The sequence below is a fragment of the Python bivittatus genome, unplaced genomic scaffold (genome assembly GCF_059951505.1).
Source record: "Python bivittatus isolate LINGU-HERP-01145 unplaced genomic scaffold, Pbiv_v1 ctg000320_np1212, whole genome shotgun sequence".
NCBI lineage: Eukaryota > Metazoa > Chordata > Lepidosauria > Squamata > Pythonidae > Python > Python bivittatus.
In genome coordinates, this window is record NW_028277052.1 from 14,236,107 (window position 1) to 14,260,329 (window position 24,223).

The 24,223-nt window shown below is 41.1% G+C and overlaps 1 protein-coding gene across 2 annotated transcripts; it reads left to right on the forward strand.

Moving 5' to 3' along the window:
- Positions 1-382: 382 nt before the first annotated feature.
- Positions 383-23,092, forward strand: ERLIN2 (ER lipid raft associated 2). Of its 2 annotated transcripts, none has more exons than XM_007436884.3 (12): positions 383-474; positions 3,455-3,576; positions 4,250-4,331; positions 6,529-6,575; positions 9,284-9,345; positions 9,679-9,804; positions 10,971-11,044; positions 11,779-11,837; positions 12,234-12,325; positions 12,882-12,971; positions 16,389-16,468; positions 17,598-23,092. In XM_007436884.3, the coding sequence occupies exons 2-12, from the start codon at positions 3,470-3,472 to the stop codon at positions 17,784-17,786; spliced, it is 1,008 nt and encodes a 335-aa protein (XP_007436946.1). In that variant the 5' UTR covers positions 383-474; positions 3,455-3,469; the 3' UTR covers positions 17,787-23,092. The 2 variants fall into 2 exon arrangements, with proteins under 2 accessions (XP_007436946.1, XP_015745063.1); XM_015889577.3 differs by having other exon boundaries at positions 461-597.
- The last annotated feature ends 1,131 nt before the right edge of the window (positions 23,093-24,223 follow it).

Sequence of the window (24,223 nt, forward strand, 5' to 3'; positions counted from 1 at the left end):
TGCTTGAATGTCTTCATCAAAGCGAGCGGACTGCCAATTCAAAAAAGGTAACCGAGCCCACTGTGACCTACGTCGGCCGCAGCATCTTCGCTCACGTTTCGAATCACAGCTTCCACCGTTCTTCGCCACAGACAAAGATGCTGAAGGCAGCCACGTCTAAGGAACGCGCCAACGGCGCGTCTCCGCTCCGCGGCCTGCCCGCTCACTTCAGCGCGCGCTCCTTCCCTCAAACGGCGGCTTGGGCTACAGTTCCGACGTTCCGGGAAACACGCGGGAGAAGGGCGGAGATCCGAGCGCGAAGGAAACGCTCCCAAGGCTCTCGCGCCCTCTGTCGGAGAGAACGCAGAAACGGCGGCGCTTCAAGGGGCGGGGCGAACACGGAACAGACTCCGCCGGCGGCGGAGGGGGATGACGTCAGACGCGCGACCCACCCGGAAGCCAGGGCGGCCATAGCAGCAGGAGGCGCGGGCGGCCGTAAGTGTGCCGGGGCTGTAAAGCGCGGCGGTCCGCGTGGCTGTTTCCTGCTGGGCCGGCGCCTCGCTTCCTCCCTTCCCTCTCGGCGGTCCTCCGGCCGGGCTCCGCGCCTTCTTTCCAGCTGTAGGGAGCCTCTCGTTGCTATTCCGCCCCCAACCTGGTGCTTTCCTTAGGCCGTTCCTTAGATGGCCTGGAAGGCGTCCCGTTTCTTTCATTGGGCAGAAATAATTATTATTTTTATTTCAGTTTATTGGCCGCCCAGCTCCAGTGAATTCTGGGCAGCGTACAAAACTAGAAAAATAATAATAATGATAATAATAATGATGTCCCAATTTCTAGCTGCCAGTTCTATCTTTCCTCCAGCTAGGGCACAGCGAAGGCCTTTCGTTTCATTTCAAGCCGCCTTCCCCCCGTCTGGTGCCTTCCAGCGGTGTTGCAGTACCTCTTACAGAAACCTCCAGGGAGCCCTTTGAGCTCCTGGCGGAAAAGTCTGCTGCCTTTTTTTTTTTCTTTAGTTGAACAGTTTCGTCAGCTGTTTCCTCTATTATTATGGGGCCCTTCTCTCATCTGCTTATGTACTGCGTTTATATCCTGTCTTTTCTCTGGGCAGCTCAAGAGGTTGTGGAAGGGGGGTTTCCCTTCGGATTTTCCCACAACAATCCCGTGAGGTTCCTTGGACTGAGAATGGCTGAGTGAAAGTAACCCCGTGAGCTCCGTGGTTGTTGAGGGCTTAAGGCTTTTCTCTGTGCTTGGAGATGCACGCATCGAAGAAGGGGACTCGGGTGTATTTTTATACTGCTTTTCAACTGATAGGTTCCAATAAAAGCTTGCCTTTAAAATCCAAAGGAAATGGGGGGTGGGGGAGGAGGCAGAGACACAGTAAAGCCAATGAAACAATTGTCTTTCTAAAGCCTGGGAAGAATAAAAATATGCTTGAAGATAAATAAAAGAAGGTGTCAGGTGAACTTTTTAAAAAAAATTATGACGAGCTTATCAGGAAAAGAGATTGGTATGCCTAACTTCACTGTGCAAAGCCATGATTTGCTGAACAAGTCATAGTTGGCTCAGTTGATAAGTAATCAAGCTTAGTTTATGCATAACTACCATAATTTAGCAGTCACAGTTCATTGCCTGTAAATCTGAGTTTAGTGACTTTTGCAACTTATTTCCTTCTCTTTTATTGGAACTTATTTTATGAAGCTCATGGGTGTTGCATTTGTTTTTCTGCTCTAGTGAAAATTCTGGAATTAGGTGATAAGGAGTATCATTGACTTGTAAAGCGCTTACACATGATAGAGCTGCAGCTCTCAAACTGTTGTGCTTAATGTGTGTTTGCTGCCATTTGGATATGCCACAAATCGTAGGCATACTCCTGGATTACCCTCTTCCTGGTTGTCTAAAGAGCTATTTCGCAAGCTGAGAGAAGCATGAGCTACATGAAGACACTTTCAGTTCTCCCTGCGTTAGCAGTGGTTGAGAACTCAGAGAACTGGCAACTTGGGCAATTGTGTGGGTCACTCAGGAGGCCTCTGAGGATTTTATATGATGTATGAGGTTGCTGAGTGTAGGCTCTGGAGAAGCTCTGATTTTTCCAAGATAATTCATAGAGCCATTTGGAGCTGCTTTGAGGCAAGCATCTGCATTCTGAGGTGGTTTGCTCTTTCCAGCCTGCTAACTTTTGGAAGAATCAACACTTTCCACCAAGCAAGTGTGATACCTATCAGATTTTTGGCCATACTGATAGTGAAAATGCAGGCACAGGGAAGTTCTGTGCAAAGTGAATCTTAGAACTGGATAGGACCATGGTAGTAATCAAGTCCAATTCCCTAGCTTGATCAGGATAAAGTGTCAATACCCTTGCTTGACCTGATGCTGTCCAGAAGTTGGGAATTCTAGGAATTGCAGAACCAGTATATTTCATGAAACCAAGTTGTTGAGGCTTAAACATCATTATCACTGACATATAACAATCTCTGCTTTAATATTTAAAAGGAGAACCTATCACCTTCAGTAGTCTATTCTACAGTTGAATAGTTCTTACAATTAAAGACCTTGCCAAACTCTTGTTTCCACACCGTAATCCTAGTCCTGCCTTTTAGAGACACAGAGAACTCTAACTTCTGAATGAAGAATATGGTGCTGTTGGACAACAGCCACTCATTTCCTTAGGGTCTGTGCTGGAGTATTTTACCTGTGGATTTTGTCTAATATTAATAAAAATTGGTATGTCTGTAGTGGTATTTGAATGTTCAGCATCAGATCCTACATAGCAAAAGTTACAATCAATAGTCCAATTTTTTTCTGATCACATATTTATTTCATGTGAATGCTGTAGTTGACAAAATATTAAGGAATTAGACTTACACCGTAGACACTTTCCAGTAACCTGGTCTCAGTAAAACTGGCAAATCAGACAAATAATACTATCTGTTGGAGAAAACAGTAAAGTTTGGCTCCTTGGCAAAAAGAAGTTTGGGTCATGTACTTTCTAGCTTATGAGATTTCATTGGGCACTGACCACAAGTTGGGTGAAATTGATTTCTGTTGCCAAGAAGGCTGAAAGTTTGCTCCTGCCCCCCTAACAAAGCAGCTGAGATTTGTAGGATATTCAATGTGAAGCAGATGTCACAGTATGTTAAACAGATTTGATAAGACATTCATGAAATATAGCTTAACGTATCTTCTAGCCATGAAAACAGAATCTGAATGTTCCATGGCAGCAGGGTTGCTCATCAAGTGCTAAAGGCAAATCATTACCCAATTTCCTGTTCTTTCAGAGAATATTTGGCTAGCTGTTTGGGGGGGGGGGGAAGTGTGCTGGGCATGTGGACCTTGATCCAATCATGCAAGGAAATCCTTATCGTGTGATTTAGCTGTACCCCGGGACAGGACAGCCTGTCCCCAAAGCACAGAATAATGGGACTGGTATCTTGCGCAGCTTCACACGAGCGCGTATCTCACTCCTTTTTACTTTTCTCAGGTTACTTTCTCAGGGATGACTCAGTTAGGTGCCATTGCCGCTTTGGCTGTCAGCCTAGTGGCAGCTGCTCTTTTTTCTGCAGTGCACAAGATTGAGGAAGGACATATTGGTGTTTACTACAGGTAAGGTCAAATGCTTGGAAGGAGCTGTGCTTTTTTGTACTGTTGCATGCATGCTAAGAATTGTGGTTTGCAAGATGGAATAAATGAGAGCCATGTGTTTTTTTCCTTCACTACAATCTGGTGCCATGCATGACTTTCTTTGGGAGCGTGTTCCTTAAGTTGAATGCCACAGCTGCAAAGATCTGCTTTTCCTGGGCGATATTTGAAGACTGTGTGCGCTGCATCTCCTTACTGAGATTGACTGCATGTGTTTCAAAATAGCAGCTCCAGAGTGGTCATCTTGGGACAACACTTGTTGTCCTTTGGCACTAGAGAAAACTTCTGCCTTTCATAAATAACTTGGGTTTAAAAGTTTAAAAGTAAAAAAGTTTAAAAGTTTGGCTTTTGATCCTGAGATTGCTGCAAGTTCAGTGTAATTCTATTTATTGTGAGCTGTCAAGAGATCTTCAGTGTTGTAGGGTACTATACAAACATTGCATGTAAAGGTTTGAATATCAGCCTAAATTGAATAATAGGATCTAGGCAAAGTATTCAGATGATGAGAAAGAGAGCTTTGAGCTTCTTGATGCACCACATAATCTGGAACTGGTTGGTGGGGATGTCAAAAGGCTGAAATTTCTGGACAAAGAACCAGGGCATTGCCTGATTAAATATGTACCTTTCTCCCCTACAGAGGAGGTGCTCTCCTGACATCCACAAGTGGACCTGGTTTCCATCTAATGCTCCCCTTCATAACTTCCTATAAATCAGTACAGGTATCTAGTCTTTGCATATAATTATCTTATGGGAGAGAAGGACACAGATCTCTTATTTGTTGTGCCAAAGCAGTTTTGAATGCTATCTTAAAATAGACATTTCTTGGTAGGTTCAAATTCAGGGTCTGGACAGTATGAGGTGTCATTTCAACTTAATGTGTATTTTATATAGTTCAATATTCATAACTGTTGGGGATATGCAAATCAACAACTAATTGATTTGGAAAAATTAAATATGTGATTCAATCTGTTGTAACTAAAACAGAGATCTAGAAGGAAACTCAAGTTTGGTACCATCTGGAGACCATCAGGAAATTGAAGCCAGATTTACATTTATACTTTATAACTGTCACATGGAAGAAACTCGTAACTGCATCATGGGGTGATTTTGTTAATTAATACATAACCATCTTATGCTCTTCATGTGTCTTGAGTGCAAGCCTTAGGAAATGCTTCATGCAAGTGGTTCATTATGTAATAATTGTTGTGAAAGGAAGGAAGAGAACAAGCTTGCCACACCCTGTTCTTCCAGGTTTTTGTTACAGTTCAGTGATACAGGTTGTTTTTGTCAGGAAAAGAAAGTGGAAAATGCTTAAATGTGTTAAAAGTAGAATAAAAAGTCTTCAGTTGACCAGTGCTGTTGGGCGGAATGAAGAGAGATTATATATGTGCTTTTTTAATGCTGTTGAGCATCTCTTCCAATTTATGGAAGTGCTCAGTGATTTAGTTCTCTGCATAGTCTCATTTTAAGCTAGTAACCTAAGTCTGATAACCATTAGACTGATCTTCCCTGGATATTTGATACAGTACTACAGTTCCTAGAGCAATGGCCATACTAAGAGGGAATTCTGGGAGATGCAGTCCCAAGTCACTGGAAGGATTCTAGATTGGGGATAGCTAATCTAGAATATGCATAGATATACTTTCTTTTGTTCATTTTAGCAAAACTACATGGAATTTGAGGGATTTGAGTTTTAATTTGGAAGTCTTCCATATGTTGATCATAAAGAAAGCAAGCAGAGCGGTCTGGGAATATTAGCACATTAAAAGAATCACAGTCCAAAATAACATCTTCTGAATCACTGTTTGCCCATTACGCTGTTACAGTATATAGCAGACAGGTCTGGTTCACATATATACTTCAGATATTGCATCAAGCTATAGACTCCAAATCCGCTTGTGGCATGACACAAACATTATTTACATACTCCAATCTGTTTAATTCTTTGTCACTCCAGCTTCTTCCATGTGTGTGGGACACTGCCATCTGGCAATAAGTTTTATTTATTTTTCTTTGCTATTATCTGTTTCCCAGACTGATTTAGATCTTAACTGCCATTTATTATTTTATTGTCCCATAATATTTTTTTTCCTGCTATGTTTTATTAAGCATTTCAGTGGCATGCTGGGTTGTTAAAGGGCATTTTACCTCTGTATTTTGTAATGAGCCTATGCAAAGTTATTGTTACTATTGCAGATCTGCAAATGAAGTTTTCTTTGCATGTCCTACATTTTATGACTCCTTCATACTCTCCTTTTTTCTTATCTGAACAGACCTTAAACCCGTTTTCAAACAAGACCTTCCACTTTTTCACAATAGGGGTAAAAGATTATCTTCAAGACCTACTTTCAATCAGCATGTTGAATATATTTGTCTTGAAGTATTGCTGAGCAACCTTTTGACTGGCAAGTCTGGCTCTGGCTCTGATAGGTTGCAGAGAAGATGGGCTAAGATAATCAGATAGAACTAAATTTAGACAGATGTGTAGTGTTTACCTGAGTTGCGCCAAAGAGACTGACTAATGTGATGCCAAACCACAGTACAAAGGAGGATAACCTCAGGACCACTTTTTACAGCCCATAGAGCCCTGTGCTCCCCAAAATTATTTTTCTACTATGCTGGGACAAGAAACATAATTGTGGTATAAATAATAATAATAAGTTGTACCACAATAATTAAAAAATCCTCCTCCAAATCGAGGAGAAAACCAAAAAGATTAATCTCATCACAGGTGGGACATCCATTTTGCAACATTACCTTCTTCTCTGTGGCTGTTTGTTTCCCCCCAAACAATTGTGTGACCGTCGGCTGCCAAATTTTGCCCATCCCTATCACAGAGAAGTTATTTATTGCCGAAGTGAAATTCAGCTTAAGGTAACCAGTTCCTTAATAATTATCTTTCTTTCTGCTGTCTAGACCACCTTACAAACAGATGAAGTAAAGAATGTTCCATGTGGCACAAGGTGAGCTTGGATCCCCGTCAGTGAATCTGTCATCTCTTAGCTTTTATCTTTTCCACAGGTGGAGAGAGGCTTTACATACATAAATCTGGATTTTTTCTGACCTTGATTAGTGCTTCCCTACTGTGAATAGATATGTCGGAAAGCGTAGTGCTGTTACTTCTGCTGGTTTCAGATAAGATGATGGAAATAGGAAACGGAATCATCTTGCTAAAACAGCTATGATGCTGTATGCTGCTTTCCATATGCCTACCACTCACTGGGATGGAAGGTCAAAGATGGAGCCAAGTCCAAGAATCTGTAGTTAGTGATGGTCTGACATAAAAAAATGCACGTAGGTTTGTCGGGCTTGAAACCCTGAGCCAGGATATTTGGCATTCATAGCTGTGGATACTTCACTAAGGAAACCCAAGTCCTGTGGTCTGACTAATTAAAGTCCATGTAATCATTTGCAATATTTCTATATTCCCCAATCCATGAAGCCCACGTGCGGGAGTGAAAACTGTCCCCCTTTTCTAATCCTAAGATCATTCTAATTCTAATTAGAATTCTAACTCTAATTCTGTGAGAATGTTAGAAACACACATGTTGTAAGACGTTGAGCAGGATTCCCATTCAGGCATCTTTTAATGCAATTTTTTTTTTTAAAAATTCACATAGATGGAAGGCCTCATTGCATTATCGTAGTCCAAAGAATGCTCTGCATCTACCACTAGATGGCATTTTTTCTTTTACAGTGGGGCAAAAAAGTATTTAGTCAGCCACCAATTGTGCAAGTTCCCCCACTTAAAAAGATGAGAGAGGCCTGTAATTTCCATCATAGGTATACCTCAACTATGAGAGACAAAATGGGGGGGGGGAAATCCAGAAAATCACATTGTCTGATTTTTAAAGAATTTATTTGCAAATCATGGTGGAAAATAAGTATTTGGTCAATATCAAAAGTTCATCTCAATACTTTGTTATATATCCTCTGTTGGCAATGACAGAGGTCAAACGTTTTCTGTAAGTCTTCACAAGGTTTTCACACACTGTTGCTGGTATTTTGGCCCATTCCTCCATGCAGATCTCCTCTAGAGCAGTGATGTTTTGCGGCTGTTGCTGGGCAACACAGACTTTCAACTTCCTCCAAAGGTTTTCCATGGGGTTGAGATCTGGAGACTGGCTAGGCCACTCCAGGACCTTGAAATGCTTCTTACGAAGCCACTCCTTCGTTGCCCGGGCGGTGTGTTTGGGATCATTGTCATGCTGAAAGACCCAGCCACGTTTCATCTTCAATGCCCTTGCTGATGGAAGGAGGTGTTCACTCAAAATCTCACGCTACATGGCCCCATTCATTCTTTCCTTTACACGGATCAGTCGTCCTGGTCCCTTTGCAGAAAAACAGCCCCAAAGCATGATGTTTCCACCCCCATGCTTCACAGTAGGTATGGTGTTCTTTGGATGCAACTCAGCATTCTCTCTCCTCCAAACACAACAAGTTGAGTTTAGACCAAAACGTTCTACTTTGGTTTCATCTGACCATATGACATTCTCCCAATCCTCTTCTGGATCATCCAAATGCTCTCTAGCAAACTTCAGACGGGCCCAGACATGTACTGGCTTAAGCAGGGGGACATGTCTGGCACTGCAGGATTTGAGTCCCTGGCGGCGTAGTGTGTTACTGATGGTAGCCTTTGTTACTTTGGTCCCAGCTCTCTGCAGGTCATTCACTAGGTCCCCCCGTGTGGTTCTGGGATTTTTGCTCACCATTCTTGTGATTATTTTGACCCCACAGGGTGAGATCTTGCATGGAGCCTCAGATCGAGGGAGATTATCAGTGGTCTTGTATGTCTTCCATTTTCTAATTATTGCTCCCACAGTTGATTTCTTCATACCAAGCTGCTTGCCTATTGCAGATTCAGTCTTCCCAGCCTGGTACAGGTCTACAATTTTGTTTCTGGTGTCCTTTGACAGCTCTTTGTTCTTGGCCATAGTGGAGTTTGGAGTGTGACTGTTTGAGGTTGTGGACAGGTGTCTTTTATACTGATAACAGGTCAAACAGTTGCCATTACTACAGGTAACGAGTGGAGGGCAGAGGAGCCTCTTAAAGAAGTAGTTACAGGTCTGTGAGAGCCAGACATCTTGCTTGTTTGTAGGTGACCAAATACTTATTTTCCACCATGATTTGCAAATAAATTCTTTAAAAATCAGACAATGTGATTTTCTGGATTTTTTCCCCCATTTTGTCTCTCATAGTTGAGGTATACCTATGATGAAAATTACCGGCCTCTCTCATCTTTTTAAGTGGGAGAACTTGCACAATTGGTGCCTGACTAAATACTTTTTTGCCCCACTGTATTTATCCACATGATGAGCCTCTTACGATACCCTTAATGTGCTGTAGACAATCTAGAATTGTTCAACTCTTACTTGTTCCCCTTTTTGACAGTGTATCAATGGAAGTGTTTGGGGAGAGGCAGAGTTGAGTTCCTGAGCTGTCTCTTGATACATTATTTTTTCAATCAGGAGTCTGGTAGCACCTTTTCCGACTAACACATTTTATTAAAAGGCGTAAGCTTTCGTGATAACAAAATGTGTTAGTCGGAAAAGGTGCTACCAGACTTTGATTTTTTGCCAACATAGACTAACGCAGCTCTCAGCATCTCTTCTTTTCCAAGTAACCCATCTCAGCAAACACTCTCTTCTCTCTCCCACTTTATTTTTTGCAGTGGAGGAGTAATGATCTATTTTGACCGAATTGAGGTTGTGAACTTCCTGATCCAAAGTGCTGGTGAGTTTTCACTGCTAATCTCTTTTTCCTTGGAACTGGTGGGGTCGGGGAGATTTGGAACTGGATTTGGGATCAGATTTATTGTGGAAGATGCCTGCGCTGACTGTACTGGAAGGAGGATAAACCACAGAATCTGGACATTCTATACCAAGGAAATAAAGTTAGATTTTTTTTTTTCCACCCAATTCCCAGGGTTCCAACCAGGGCTCTCTGTTGCCTGGACAGAAAGAATGACAGTTTTTTGTTCTCAAACGGTGGTTCCAGTGATGACAAATGAGATGCCATTTCCTGCCTGCACAATTTCTTAACGCCCCCTTTTTTCCCTTTCCCTAGTATATGATATAGTGAAGAACTATACTGCAGACTATGACAAAGCTCTCATCTTCAACAAGATCCACCATGAGCTCAACCAGTTTTGCAGTGTTCACACACTTCAGGAAGTTTATATTGAATTGTTTGGTGAGTGCCTTCAGTGTGATACGTGTTACAACACTTGAATTAAAATATTATCTTAGAAGACTACTGGGGTTGTAATGTCTCTAGAATGGGAGGCATTTAAAGGTTAGGCTTATGAATTTCATTAAGCTGTCCTCCTTTCTCTTTCCCATAATTTGAGGACACTTATGGGTTTGTATGTTTGTTAAATCATTGAGTCCACAGCAATAGATTTTGTTTTCCTAATATTAATTGCACCATTGAAAAATCTGAAGGACCAGATTAAGGACAGATCATCATGGAGAAAATCTATCTATGTGGTCACTAAGAGTTGAGATCGATTTGATGGCACAAAATCTATCAATCAAAAAATTATTAATGGAGCTTTTGCTGGCCTCGGTAAAAATAATTAAATGGTGTAATGTGAGATACATCATTTCCTTTGAAGACAGGATTTGAGTGTAATACTATATTACGTATTCTTTGTTAATCCACCCTCAAGAAAGCAAATCAGTCAGGTGAAAATTACAACAGAAATTTTGTACTTTAACAGTTTCATAATCAAGAATTTTGGCAGGTCCAGTTGATGAGGCCATAGTGAAAATTTTCACCATTTTAACTTGACAACTATTTAGCAGTAAAGGAATATTGGAAAATGTCATATTACAAACATTGATTATATGAATATTTGGTCGAAGATTATAATTTCCTTACTTACCAGCGGCCCTGATACTCCTTAAAATATTGCTGAATTATAATTCCCGGTATTCTTCACCATTCACCTTTCTGGCTAATACCGCTGGAAGTTCAGCCAAATCTGAAAGTCCACAAATTTTGTATCTGTGACCTTTGGCAGAAAAGGGGCTTGGAATTGAAAGTGAGGCCTCCTGCACCCAAAGCAACTGCTATCTCAATAACCTATAGTTCCTTCCAAGGAATAAATATCTCGTCATCCATTTCCCCTGCCTCTTTCTCTCCTGTTTTAAACACAATCGCAGCAGTATCGTTAGAACCTGCTTATAATTCCCGGTCTTGTCTTTGGGGTAATGGCCAAGCACATGTAACTGCTTCCTACTCTTCCTTCTTTTTGGTTGTGCGGGCAAGTGTATCAGCAAAGAACCGACGTGGCTGATGTGCTTGTTCACAATTTCTTGTTTTGTGCTCTAACTCTTTGCTTTATCTCTTCCTAGACCAGATTGATGAAAACCTAAAACTGGCTCTCCAACAAGATCTGACATCTATGGCTCCAGGGCTCATCATACAGGTAACGCTGTATGCTGACACGCACCCCAAGGACCAAATTTTGATGCAAAGCTGGATAGATCAGCAGTTCTCAGACCTTTTGGCCTCAGGACCTCTTTACATTCTTAATAATGATTGAGGACCCCAAAGAGCTTTGGTTTATGTGGGTTATGTCTATTGGTTTTAGAAATTAAAATGGAGAAATTTTAAAACATTTACTTATTTGACTTCACAGACCCCCTGAAAGGGTCTCGGAGACCCCCAGGGTCCCCAGACCACACTTTGAGAACCACTGGGATAGAGGACTGGGCAACTGCAAACTTGGCTTGATGATGTCCCATCTGCTTAGACATTCCAGCATTCTTGCCAACACTGTGGCAAAATCTTGGTTCTAGCTTGATTCTGGATTGTAATCTTTTCTCCTGACTGAAGCGTCTCAAGTTCTTGCCCAGGCACCTTCCACTTTTATTTCTATACATCTGAGTAGATTGTTACATTATAAAAATTTTGGTGCTAACCTAAACAATGGGGTTATTTAAACTTATTATGACCCCTGACGAACTGAGAGCCAGTCTCTCCTGTGCTGCTCGGGGCTGAATCAATCTTATCAGTTGCCAATTCACAGATCCAAAATGCCATCACTCTTTGCTTTTGAACAGTCAAGCTGTGTGGTTCTTTGACAACCCTGAGAAGCTAAATATTGTGGTCATTTTGAGTGTCTTCTTTCCACATAATCCTCACTTTCTGTTCAATCAGGCAGTCCGAGTTACAAAGCCAAACATCCCAGAAGCAATTCGGAGAAATTATGAGCTCATGTAAGTATCTGGAATTCTCTTCTTTATTTACACTGCACACGCTCTTAGAATCACAAAGTGATCAGAGACTATGGGAGTTACAGTCAAATGGCATGTGGAAAGACACACACTTCTTATGTATCTTCAGTTCAAGCATTCAGTTTGGGCTTATAATTTGTTTTAATTTTATTTATATTTATATTTATGTATATATCTATGTAATCCATCCTAAATTATTAGGATATTATGATAATTTTCTCGGCTGCTGTATATATTTATTTTTCTATCGTTTTTCATTGTTTTTATTGTTTTAGAATTGTTCGCCGCCCAGAGTCACTTGGTTGAGATGGGCGGCTATAGAAATTAAATAAATAAACAAACAAATAAATAAATGCATCCTGTTTTGGTCCCCTCCAGGGAGAGTGAGAAGACGAAACTGTTGATTGCTGCTCAGAAGCAGAAGGTTGTGGAGAAAGAGGCTGAAACAGAGCGCAAAAAGGCTCTTATTGGTTTGTGTGCAGTTCTTGCTCTCATGTATGAATATTTTTGTAGAATTACACAGAACATAAGAGGCGATGCCACGTTTTGCCTGTGGGGACTGCAGTTTCCAAAAGGGTAGATGGAGATCAGAAGCAGAGGTTAAGAAGTATATGTTATAATAAGTAAGGGAGTATTATTCCCACTGGACCTAATCTGAGCTGGATATATGCTGAGAATGATTTTAGATTGCAGGCTGTGAGCTCCCGGAGAATGAAAATGTTCAGGTAGTTTGTGAGAATGACAGGGGACAAACTGTAGCTTCCTCTAGGGTAGTTCAACTTCATCAGAGATCAGTAGGGAAAGAATACATTTATCCTAATTTAAAATATAAACCACCCTTGTAAAGAGAAGGAAAAAAAATCCCTCTTCCTAAGAGGCATACAAGTCATTATTTCTAAGCAGCATTTGGGGGAAACACCCACACAGAGGCAGTGAATGAAGCCTCTCTGCTCCAGGAAATTCTAGCTTCATTGAACATCATTGCTGTCTCCTGTAATAATTGGGAGTGTTTTCTCTCCAATGCAGAGGCAGAAAAAATTGCCCAGGTGGCTGAGATAACATATGGGCAGAAGGTGATGGAAAAAGAAACAGAGAAGCGAATATCTGAGATTGAAGGTAAGCAGCAGCTTTTTAGAAGTGTTCGTCCTCTCAGGATTTCAGCACACCAATATTGTTCTCTGCAGATGACCAGGAAAGAGATGAATCCAGTTTGCAGAGAGAGCGGGGAAATTCTAAAAAATATCAGTGGTGATGGTAGTGGAGATTATCTTGTTTTGGGTGAATCATGTAGTGTCTGGTGAAAATCTGGAGAAGCAGCATCTTGTGACTTGCTTCTGTTTAACCACGTTCTTCCGTCTTCAGCCTCAGGAGCCTCTCCCCATTTCACTAACTTTGGAAGAATCTTTTCCTTGCTTGTTCCAGTTTTCCTTAAATCCTCAAACAATTAATAAGGAGGTAAATCACAGAATCATGGAGTTGGAAGGACAATATTTAGGCTGCTAAGTTCAAACCCTGGCTTAGTGCAGAAATCCAAATTAAAGCATTTGTTACAGGTGGCAATTCAGCTTTGCTTGAAAACCTCCAGCAGCTTTCCAACAATTTCTCTCAGCCCCACAAGCAGTAAGCATTAAGGAAAATTCAGATACCTCTGAGCCTACCTCCTTGCACACAGGTTTTGAAATTGGGTTCAGATTACATTAGATTAGCCTCTGTATCACCAGTTGTCCAGGATGTTTCTACAACTGGCACTGGCTCTTAAGGGTTTTACGTTTTTCTCAGCATCACAAGCTGGGATTGAACCTGGGCACTTTGCCTGCAAAGCATGTGCTGTGCCACTGACCCAAAGCCCTCAAACTGCTCTTGTAAGAGTGAGAGGCTGACATGAGGATTTCCCCTCTTTGTTGATCCTGTTTCGGAGCAAGCTTCCGGAGCAGGGGAAAGGTTTTCCTCTGGCTTGCCTCTGAGCAGCAGTTCGCTAGGCTAAGTTCATTAAGGGCCTTCTCAAGCGATGCGGCGCCTCCCCAAGGAGCCAATTAGCGGTTTACAGATCAGCAGCTTCTCATTAGGCGGGCCCCAGCAGAGCCTTGTAGTTCGCTTCCTCATTTAGACGCGTTCCCAAGTGCCAAGCCCTTGAAGCGGTCCAGCTGTATCCTAAGCACTGAAAGGAGAGGAGGCAGGATGTCCAGCTGTATCCTAAGCAGCAGACTTTGGGCTTTGTCCAGACTCCTGTAGCTGCTCTGGCAATTGAGTGCAATACTGTATACCCTTTGAATTTCACACACTTTTGGCCATTGGGATTGGTGCAGTGGACAGAAGTGGACATGTTAATGGATGGAAGTGTGTTAAAACAACATGAGCATGGACTGCAGGGGAAATGGGCAGAGTTCCATCGCCCCACACGGACCCCCCAATTCTGTTTAAAAGCAATCTTCAGCGGTTACTTTATGAATTGGCTTTCTGGACCTGGAAATCCTTTCTTTTAAAATGGTTTTGCAAACTATCAAAGCACTGTAGCACTTTTATGCATTTATCTCCCTGGGGTGGGGAGTAGAATGTTATGCAACAGATTCTGCTTGCGCTGAACAAAACCATTTCAGTGGAGGTGGGAAGTGGAGGATGTCACAGACTAGAAGTGTAGGCAGAGTAGTAATTCTTTGTAGTTCTGCATCAGTACTTCCTTTCAGGGAATTGAATCTGCATCTCCCAGATCTAATTCCAACCCTCTACACCCCACTGACTCTTGGGGGGAAGCTGTCTCAGGAACTAGAAGAGTCTAAATTATATCTGTTCCCCTTGATTCTGAAAAGCAACTGATTTACCTGTGTGTGTCCCAGTGAAAAGTTTGAGTTTTTAACTGGAGCATAATTGCCCTGGTCAGATTCTTTTTGTGTCACTGATCATAAGCTGAATGGAAGAAGCCTTCTATAGAACTGAAACGAGATAAAAATAAATGGATGAGATACAAAGACTTATTAGAAAAAGAACAAGGAGAATATAAAATTAAATCAAGGGAGCAATTGGTTTTAGAAGGATATACCTTTCAATGGCTTTCTTATATGCAATATAAAGAAAAATTTAAAATTGATAAAAAAGAATTTGGATTTGAACAGAATAAATCGGAATTTGAAATTCAATTATGTGAAACAGATGAACATTTAATAGCAAAAATGTATAAATTATTGTTGAGAGAAGAAATGGTTGAAGAACAAGTTAAAGAATGCATGGTTAAATGGGCAAAAAATATTGGACATAATATACATATGCAGCAATGGGAAAATATGTGGTCTAAAGGATTAAAATTTATGTTATAATTTGAAAGAAATTTTTTATAAAATGATGTATCGATGGTATATGACACCCCAAAGACTATCAAAGATGTATGGGACAATTTCCAATGTTTGTTGGAAATGTAACCAACAAGAGGGGTCGTTTTACCATAAGTGGTGGACATGTAAAATTGCAAAGAAATTTTGGACTCAAATACAAACCTTGATGCAGAGCATACTACAGATACAGATTCCATTTAAACCAGAACTATTCCTGTTGGGGATAATGGACTTTCAAACAGGAAAACATCTTATTAGAATTACTCAATACATGATTATCGCAGCAAGACGTCTTTATGCACAATTCTGGAAAACCCAGACACTACCAACAATACAAGAATGGTTGTTAAAACTGATGGAAATGGCAGAAAATGATAAACTGACTTGCTTATTAAAAGAAAACTCAAATAACTATTACCTTAAAGAACAGAAACCACTGATGGACTCTTTGCAAAATGCAGATGGGGTGAAGCTTACATGAGGATTTGAAGATTAGATTATAAATGTAATGGGATATGTTTTGACAAAGAATTATTCCTACTTAATGTATTAAAAACTAGCACCTATGATAGCCTTATTATTCCTAAGACCAGAGTTAGACTGGAAGTTATCTATTTTTCATATCTTTTTTCTTTTTCTTTTACTTTATCTCACTTTTTCTTTTCCTTTTTTTTATATTTTGTATTTCCAATTTTCTTTTTCATTTCTAACTTTAAAATTTGTAACTTTAAAATTTCAATAAAATATTATTAAAAAAAGAAATAATAAGCTGAATGGAAGAGATTTTGGCCATGCCCAGACGGTGCCTATTCTAGCTTTCCCTAACCTGGTTTCCTTCATATGTATTGGGGCTATGCAATTTCTACCAGCTGTGCTGATGTCCAGAATGTCTGCAGGACATCAGATTAAGGAACACTCCTCTGCTGTGCTTCATTTCCTCCTTCAGATTCTCCTCTTAGTGATCGCCCATTAATCTCTTTTTTAAATTATTATTCTGATCAACATTCTGCTAAAGAGAAAATGAATCCAAATGGAAACCATGAAGCTATTTGACCAATTCTGAAGATAGAAATCAGCATTTCTTGTTCTAGAAAATGCCTCCTCCTCCTCTTCCTCCTCCTTTTATTTTTATTTTTAAATTTGCAGGACCTCTTGAGGCTTCTCTGTGTTTGGAAGTTTTATTCATTCCCCTCCCCTCTTTTTGCAGATGCCGCGTTCCTTGCCAGAGAAAAAGCAAAAGCAGATGCTGAATGTTACACAGCCCTGAAGATAGCAGAAGCCAACAAGGTAAGAGAATTCAGCTGTGCTTCAGTAGCCCTGGAGCTCAGCTTATTTATGCTACAAATGCAAAAGCTTAGGGTTGTTCTTATTTGACAGGATTCCTTTTCCCGTGCATTGATGTTTTGGTTTTTATTGTCACTGAGCTTATGCACTTGTTGAAGATACTGCTACATCTTCAGACTCTTGATGGAATCTGTATGACTCCAAAAATCTTGATTGATTTTAAAAGCCATCCTTGATTACTTGGTAACCATTGACTTCTTTAGTTACTTATTTATAGACCAGTCTATGGCTGGCAAACATTCTATGCTTTCCTCTTCCTCCCGGTCACAGAGGTAGATGTTTCTCTTGCTATTCTTCTACACGAGATGTCATTTAAAAATAGGTGGATTGTTTTTGGTTTCTAAACCAATCTTATTCCAATGCACACATATTCAGGTTTAGTTAACGTCCATATGTTTTTTTTTTTTTTTAAACAGCTCTAATTGTACCTTAATATTTATATTGTTAGTAGGGTGGGGAAAATTTAGAATACAGGTTGCCCCCAGTTTGGAATAACCTCATTATTCTTTTATGTCAGTGTTTATCTTTGTGGCACTCTCAAAAATTAGATGGGATTGTTATCCCATTGTTATTCCCAGAATAGGCCTCATCATTTTGAGTTGTGACAGCTGGTGCCGGGTGCCAGTGTTTTCTTTGCTGATGGTGTGAGCTGGCCATTGAGAGCAAGGAGCTTTTAAAATACTATGACTTCCCAACGTCGTAGTTAGTAGCCCCAGCCCTGAGATACTATAGCTGCTTCACACAACATGCTGAATCCTAAATGTAGATTAACAGCTGTGTTTCCGATGTACAGATATTGTGCTATATTCAAACTAATTATATTACAGTTTAATGCAATATCCTGGTTGATACAACATGGTAAGGCAGTGGCTGAACCACCAACTAACCAGCCCCATTTTAATTTCATCTGGCATAGAACTGCTGTTTATGATTTTTTTTGGGGGGAGTATTTTTGTATGTTCAAAGTGTTATAAGCCACTCTGTTGATAACTTGATCCAAAGACTGAGTGGAAATCTTGAAAATACTTTTTCATACCGGACTGTGGGTTGCTCTCCTCCTCTCTCCTTGCAGCTAAAATTGACCCCAGAATACTTGCAGTTGATGAAATACAAAGCGATTGCCTCCAACAGCAAAATCTACTTTGGCAAAGATATTCCCAACATGTTTATGGACCATGCTGGGGCTCCTACTAAACTTTCCGAAGGGCAGGCAGAGGAATTAAGAGATGAAAGCTGGCTGGAAGCAGGGGAAGATTTGTGAAGTCAGGAACGGCCAGAAGGGCAGCACAACCCTGTTTGAATCAGTTGAACTGGTATCTGGCTACTCGATGTGCGGTCTCTGTCTCCCAGGATGTGGGAAGCATTAGGCCAGAAAGAAAAACACCCTACCTGTTCTGAAAAGACAACCTGAAAAAGCATCGCAGCTCAGGCTTCTGACTTCATCTTTCTTAGCAGTCCGATGCACTGTCTTATTGATCTTCATGCCGATGGAGAAAGCAACAGCGAATCATGCTAAAGAAGTTGCAGTGTTCCCCTGATTGACTCTGCCTCCACTTCAATAAGATGAAGCATGCTCAATTTTATTTTTGGATCAAGAGAAACCTTCCCACGTGAGAAACTCTACTATCCCTTACAATTGTACATATGCTACAGGTTAAGTCCAACATGTAGGAAAAAACAAATTGGAGAATTGAAAAAGGACTCGTTCCCTCTTTTGGTATTGGCAAATTGGTCTTGATATAGCCCAACCTGATGCCTTCTAGAAGTCTTGGGACTGCAACTCCCTAGATTTTAAGTCACTGGGCTGACTGGAAGTCCATGAGCTACAGTCCTAACTCTTCTGAGGGCATAAAGTTCAGTAGGCTGATGTCATTTTTTTGGACAGTATGTAGATGAGCCAGATCATCTCTGCATATTGAATTATTTGCATTCATGAGCATAGTATCCAATAACTGGATTTCACCAGTAGCATATATGTCAGTTGCAGCCTATCCCTTCAAAAATAAAGGTGCTAATTTTGAATTTTTTTTTTTAAAAAAAAGAAATACCCACACTACAGATTAAAGCCTTGGCATGGAAAACTTGGAGCATTAAACATTAACTAAAGATACGTCAGTTGGTGCTTATTTCAAGATCTGTAGAGCACATCTAGACCCAATGTCCACCTTCCCGCCCTGCAGATATTGGTAGGGATAGTCATTGGACAAATGTCAGGTGAGATGCTGCTTTTGCCCTTACATTAAATGCAGCTATTCCTGGAGGAGAAGTGCTTGTCATCTGTCTGGAAGTTTCTTTTACAATAACATGCAGTTTGTAGGGGAAATGGGTAAAGAAACATAACTTGATTCTGGTTTTCAGCTCATGGTCCAGAACGGGCCTGCATAGCTGCTGATTTGCTAAGCTTGTACGCCGCCCAAAGTCACCTTGTGTGAGATGGACGGCTATATAAATATGATAAATAAATAAATAAATAAATAAAATAAGCTTAATGCAATCTACCAGCCATGTAATTGTGGCTTCCTAGGTACTTGGCAATCTATTTGCAGACACAGGTCAGACTGATCAAGACCCACGATACAGGGCTGCATTCTGGCCCGACTAATCTCAAATTGTGCGGCACCAGGGTCTCTCTTGTTCCACTGCTCTGTGGATGAAGTCCACTGGTCCAGCATGGCCATGTTCTTTAGAAGGCTGCACTAGATGGGTTTCAGGGTTGTTGAAGGCTTTCTTATCCTATAGCAAAATTGCCAGGAGGTGATATTATCCTGAACAGGTTCTGATTTCCTAATTAGCACCCCCCAGCGTGGCTTTTTGAAGTGATCCACAAGTAGGTGAAATAGTTTTGGAACTGATTCTTAACACTGCTTTTTCTGGGGACAGTCCAGCAAGCACGAATCCAAGACCCCAAGCTGCATCCGAATCCCTCCTTTGGCAGCAAATAAAGTCTCAAATGGTGCCCTTAGTGGCTCTGTAAATGCCAAGCTGCTTATTCCGTTCGGTGTTTATCTTTCCATTAAGAATCTGGGCAGGGGGTTGCGCTTGGTCCTAGAAATGGCTTGCTCCAAAAACCAGATTGAGAGAACTTTCTGTTCTTCAACCCCCAAAACAGAAGGACTTTTTCATTCTCCTTCTTGTTGGTCTGTGCTATAAATTTATTTTGTGTAGGCTAATAGGGCATCCTGCCAAAGTCTTCTGTTCCAACCCCAAGACACTTGTGTTCAGGGTAAGAACCCTTCTAGGCCTGAAATCCTATTTGTAACCCAGACAGAGTCTGTAACAAAGGCCTTTTTTTCCCCTTGCAGTAGGGGAACCATTTTTTTTTTATCACTGATAAATGGTTGCTGATTGAATAGTTGGTGAAAAATCAGTTGTGTCTCAGCAGCATATGTTTTCCTGCTTTCATTCTGCAGCAGGTATAGTTATAATGTCTTGTAGCTGGCAGGGCTAAGAGGCCCAAGCCTCTTAGGAGATGATACTCAAAAGTCTTTTGCCACTGAAGTCTGTAACCAGCGATTCCCAGTTTCAGGTCAACGCCCAGTGGCCATAAAGCCAGGAAGAAGTCCTCTTGCTAAATCATCTGTTGTGTCTCTTCCACAAATTGTCAGACCTGCAGGCTTACTTAGTTCTTTCTCAAAGTATGCTTTGCCTATGCCAAACAAAGACCAAGCAGAAAAGCTTTCTGTTTGCTTCTTGCTCTCTTTCCTTTTCTGATTTTTCAAACACCCTGGTGTAATTTTCTGATCAAGTGAGATGTCCTCCACCTTTCTGGGAATAAGCTGGTGAAAAATCCCCATTGTTCAATCTTGCTAAATTTCCCAAGTGAGAGGGTGCTCTTTAGAGAATGCTGGTTTTCAGTCTTCATGGGAGATTTTTGTCAGTCTGATTACAGTCCTTGGCTCTTGCAGTGTGGCTTTGGGAGAGTGGGTTATTTCCACATTAGCGTTTTTTTCAATATGCAAGAGGGATTGTGGCCTAAGAAGAGGCAAGCCTTTTTGTAAAATGGGGACTACTTTTAAGAATCTGTGGCTGCAAACTAAATAAAGGGAGTCTCAGGCGCTTTGCCACATGTGCCTTAAATTTCAAATGTGCTTTTCCTTAGCCTGTTCCCCTCACCTTCAGTTGCTTTCTTCCCCGTGTCTTCAGAGTGTAAGCTGAGCTAATGTAACATCCAGATGTCCTCTGGAGTGAAGGAAGCTCTATTGAGAGCATGTACCTGTTCCACTAAAAATGGGGGGGGGGAATTCTTAGAAGCTAACATGAACATGCTAAGAAACCCTTGGTTATGAATCCAGAGAAAACAGTGCTCTATCCCATGAATAACCTTTACTATTATATGAGTTTTTATGGAGGTGATAAAACTTATACTTGGGCTGTATTATACTTCAAATTGTCAGCATTGGAGATGCAAGAGGTCACACAATTGGACAGGTCAACTAATTATAAAAATATCCTGCATGCATATATGATTGGTTGGTATCCTTGAGATGTTAGCTTTTGGGGAATGACTTTTTAATACAGGAGCACTCAAATCATGTGAACCCTCACCCTTCAATTGACAAGGGTACTGTTGGTTGTCCCACTCTGTGTTAGAATTTGGCCTTTGCTGTGCAGTTGAATTTAACAGTGTTTACAACACAATATAGGCTGTAGGGAAAGCAAAGAATAAGAAGCATAAAGTATACTTCCTTTTGTGTGGCTTCTTTTGTTGTGCACAAATAAAGGCTTGTGAGAGTTATGGTGTCATTACCCCCAAGTTCATGGGGAGAAGCCTGTTAAAATGTGCCATTGGCTTTCACACACTGCATTGTTCTGAGTTTGTGCTGCTTGTTGAGATCCCTAGAATTGTAGTAACATCAGGATTGTAGTCTTGGATTATTCTGGTTTTTATGGACCATCTCACCCCTTATAAAGTAACTTGGCATACTTCCATGTGTGATAAATGCAAGCTATAAGGCATTAGGTCCATTAACATGTTGTTTTGTAATATACTTGCCGTTCTTTCAAAGAAGCCCATTTCCCACTAAGACCAAGCAAAAAAGGAATGGGATGATTTCTTAAACGTGAGAAGCAGCCTTCAGTTTTAAGTACAATCTGAGGTTATATCAAGTCTAATTCTGAAAATATTGGGGCCTTAATGAGCCCAAACCAAACTTTGACAATGAAATAGGCAGTACTAGATCAGTTTTCTTCATTCTGATACTCTCCAGGTGTTATGAGAGGTCCAGCACATCTGGAGGACACGAGGTCACGGAAGGCTTATACCACAGGGAATTTGATTGGGCTGGAGGGGTTGTACTAGAAAATGCATTTCTCTTCATAGAAGTACTCCCCTTTTATCAGACTCTGCCCATCCTCAGTTACCTTCCAGCAGCAGCTGCAAAAGACTGATGGGGCTCCTGCAGGTCAATTAACTGGCAGCAGATTGTCTCCAGCTAAGTCTATCCCGTTTCTGTTTGTATCAGAAAATATTCAAAATCATGTTGATACCTAAGTCTGTATTTCTGGCTTCGGTCATGTTCTTGTTGATTTGTTTCAGCTTGTTTGCATATAGAAGTTGCAAGTTGTTGCTTGTCAACTCAAGGTACAGAAAGTTAGAAACAAATGGTTCAGAAATGGTATGGTAGAATACTTTAGGCACTAAAATGGGTCTGTAACCATTCTTCATACTCTTACTTTCTGAACTGTACAGTTGAATTCCATTGTCTGTGTCACGTCCAATCTTGCAATAGAAGAAAGCTACTATTTTGCGGGCTTTCTTCCCACTAAAGTTTGCAGAAACAATTATGTGTGCACTAGAATATAAAAATAAAGTTAATAAGCATTCACATAAGATTTATGGGAGCAATGGCATTTGATTTTTTTTTTCCTCCATGGATAAAAGATTAGGATTTCTCTCTCTCTCTCTCTCTCTTTGCTCAAGCTTTTTTAAACTAGCAAATACTAAATTCCAGCAAAGCCAAAGTATATTATGTGACTTTTTTATATGACACTGATATAAAAAGATGGCTTAGAATAAACCTTTAGGATTTTTTTATATATTAACTAAATGGAACTTAAAAACGCTGTTCAAATTTTTTTACAAAAAAGCAGCATTCTGTAATTAAGATGTGGGTGATTTCTCCTGATAATTACATTCTGTCCAGCCCATTAGGTACTAGAAATACAATTTAATATTGATTTTGTGTACATGTGAAAGAACGTGCGCGCAAGAGCGCTGCTTTGTTAAAATGAGACTTTCTCAACTGCTCAGTGTTTGGGTTCTAAGCAACTAATTTTTCTATTTCCTTTTGTATTACCATTGAACGAAGTAACCCTAATTTCCTGTATGCAAGGATGTAAAAGGACTTTTATGCTTCAAATGAGCTCTCCGCAGGAGGAGGCAATCAATGAACATTGCTGTCTTTTGGGACAACTGCCGTTCCACTATGCTGCTGTGTTTCTAATCTGTGGGGTTGTTTCCCTAGAAAATTGTGTATTAGATTAAACTGCCTGTACATTTTGATATTTATTGTAATGACTGAATAAAAATGTTCTTTGCTTTTAGGATAAATACACCCTAATGTGTGTGTTTAGGGGAAGAGGAAGGGAGGATCTCTTTGCAGGGTGAAGAGTAGGCAGTTACTCTGCATATGATGGGGTTAGAAATGATTTTGATGGGGCACAAAAATATTTGAAAAATCTAAAAACTGGATAGTTCTTGGAAAGCGTTTCCTGAACACAAGAAACACAAAAAACGATCTTCTTATAAGTGAGTCCCTTTACGCAGCAGCGCTCCCAAGCCCTCCTGCAGAGATCATTAGAACTGGATTATCAGAGGCCTTTTATTTTTTTTGAACTTCAGATATAAATAACGTATGCCTTTATAAAGTGGAAAGCGTGTGTTTCACTACTGCATTATAAATCTTTATGCTCTGGAGGAAAGGATCACTGGGTTCTGATCTTCTAGGCAAGCCCCAATAATGATGGGCGATGTAATCCAACAACAGCTGGGGAGCAAGGCTGGGTGATGGCGGTGGCAGCTGTATTCACACATTGTGGTTTACCTAACAATGGTTTATTAAGTAAAACGCAGTTGGCTGGGGTAGCGCAGTATGCTAAAGCCAAAAGCATCTGACTGCTGAACAAGCTGTCCCCATCGGTTCAGCGGGTCCGTTAGAATGGCAGGTTTGCCTGGAATCCTTGAACCGCCCCCCCACCCCTTCAATTTTTTTTTTTTTATCCGCACTCAGTCGTTACCGACTCTACGGTGACTGCTTGGACGAGTCCTTGCAGTTTTCAAGGCAAGGTGTTTTCGGAAGGGGAAGATGGTATCTGCACCCGCACGCCCAGGACACGTGGCTGGCATCAACCGGCGCGGACCACCCTCCCTTGGCACTCCTGGAGCTCAAGCCACGAGCCGTCCGGAAACAGCCAAACTTGGAACGGGGAAGGGAACAAAAAGGCAGGATCCGTGTAAGCGGCGGGGAACCAAGAGATTCCAGAGATACTGAAAATCGGCAAACTCCTGGGCGGGCAACCCACCCGTGCATCTGCTGCAACCTTAGAAAATGGGGAAGGTGGCGAGGGTGCCGCACGCCTCCCAGAGAAAAGGCCCCTCGCCGGAGCAATCTTTAGGGAAGGTGAAGATGGACTCCAACCTCGGGTCGCAAGGTTGCAACGAGAATTAAGCAATAGGAGCAGGGCTGCAACCTCGCGCTT

Coding starts and splice junctions, on each gene's coding strand:
- ERLIN2 (XM_007436884.3), top strand. CDS start 3,470: ATGACTCAGTTAGGTGCCATTGCCGCTTTGGCTGTCAGCCTAGTGGCA. Junction 11,838..12,233: donor CGGAGAAATTATGAGCTCAT/GTAAGTATCTGG, acceptor GGTCCCCTCCAG/GGAGAGTGAGAAGACGAAAC. Junction 12,326..12,881: donor GCGCAAAAAGGCTCTTATTG/GTTTGTGTGCAG, acceptor TCTCCAATGCAG/AGGCAGAAAAAATTGCCCAG.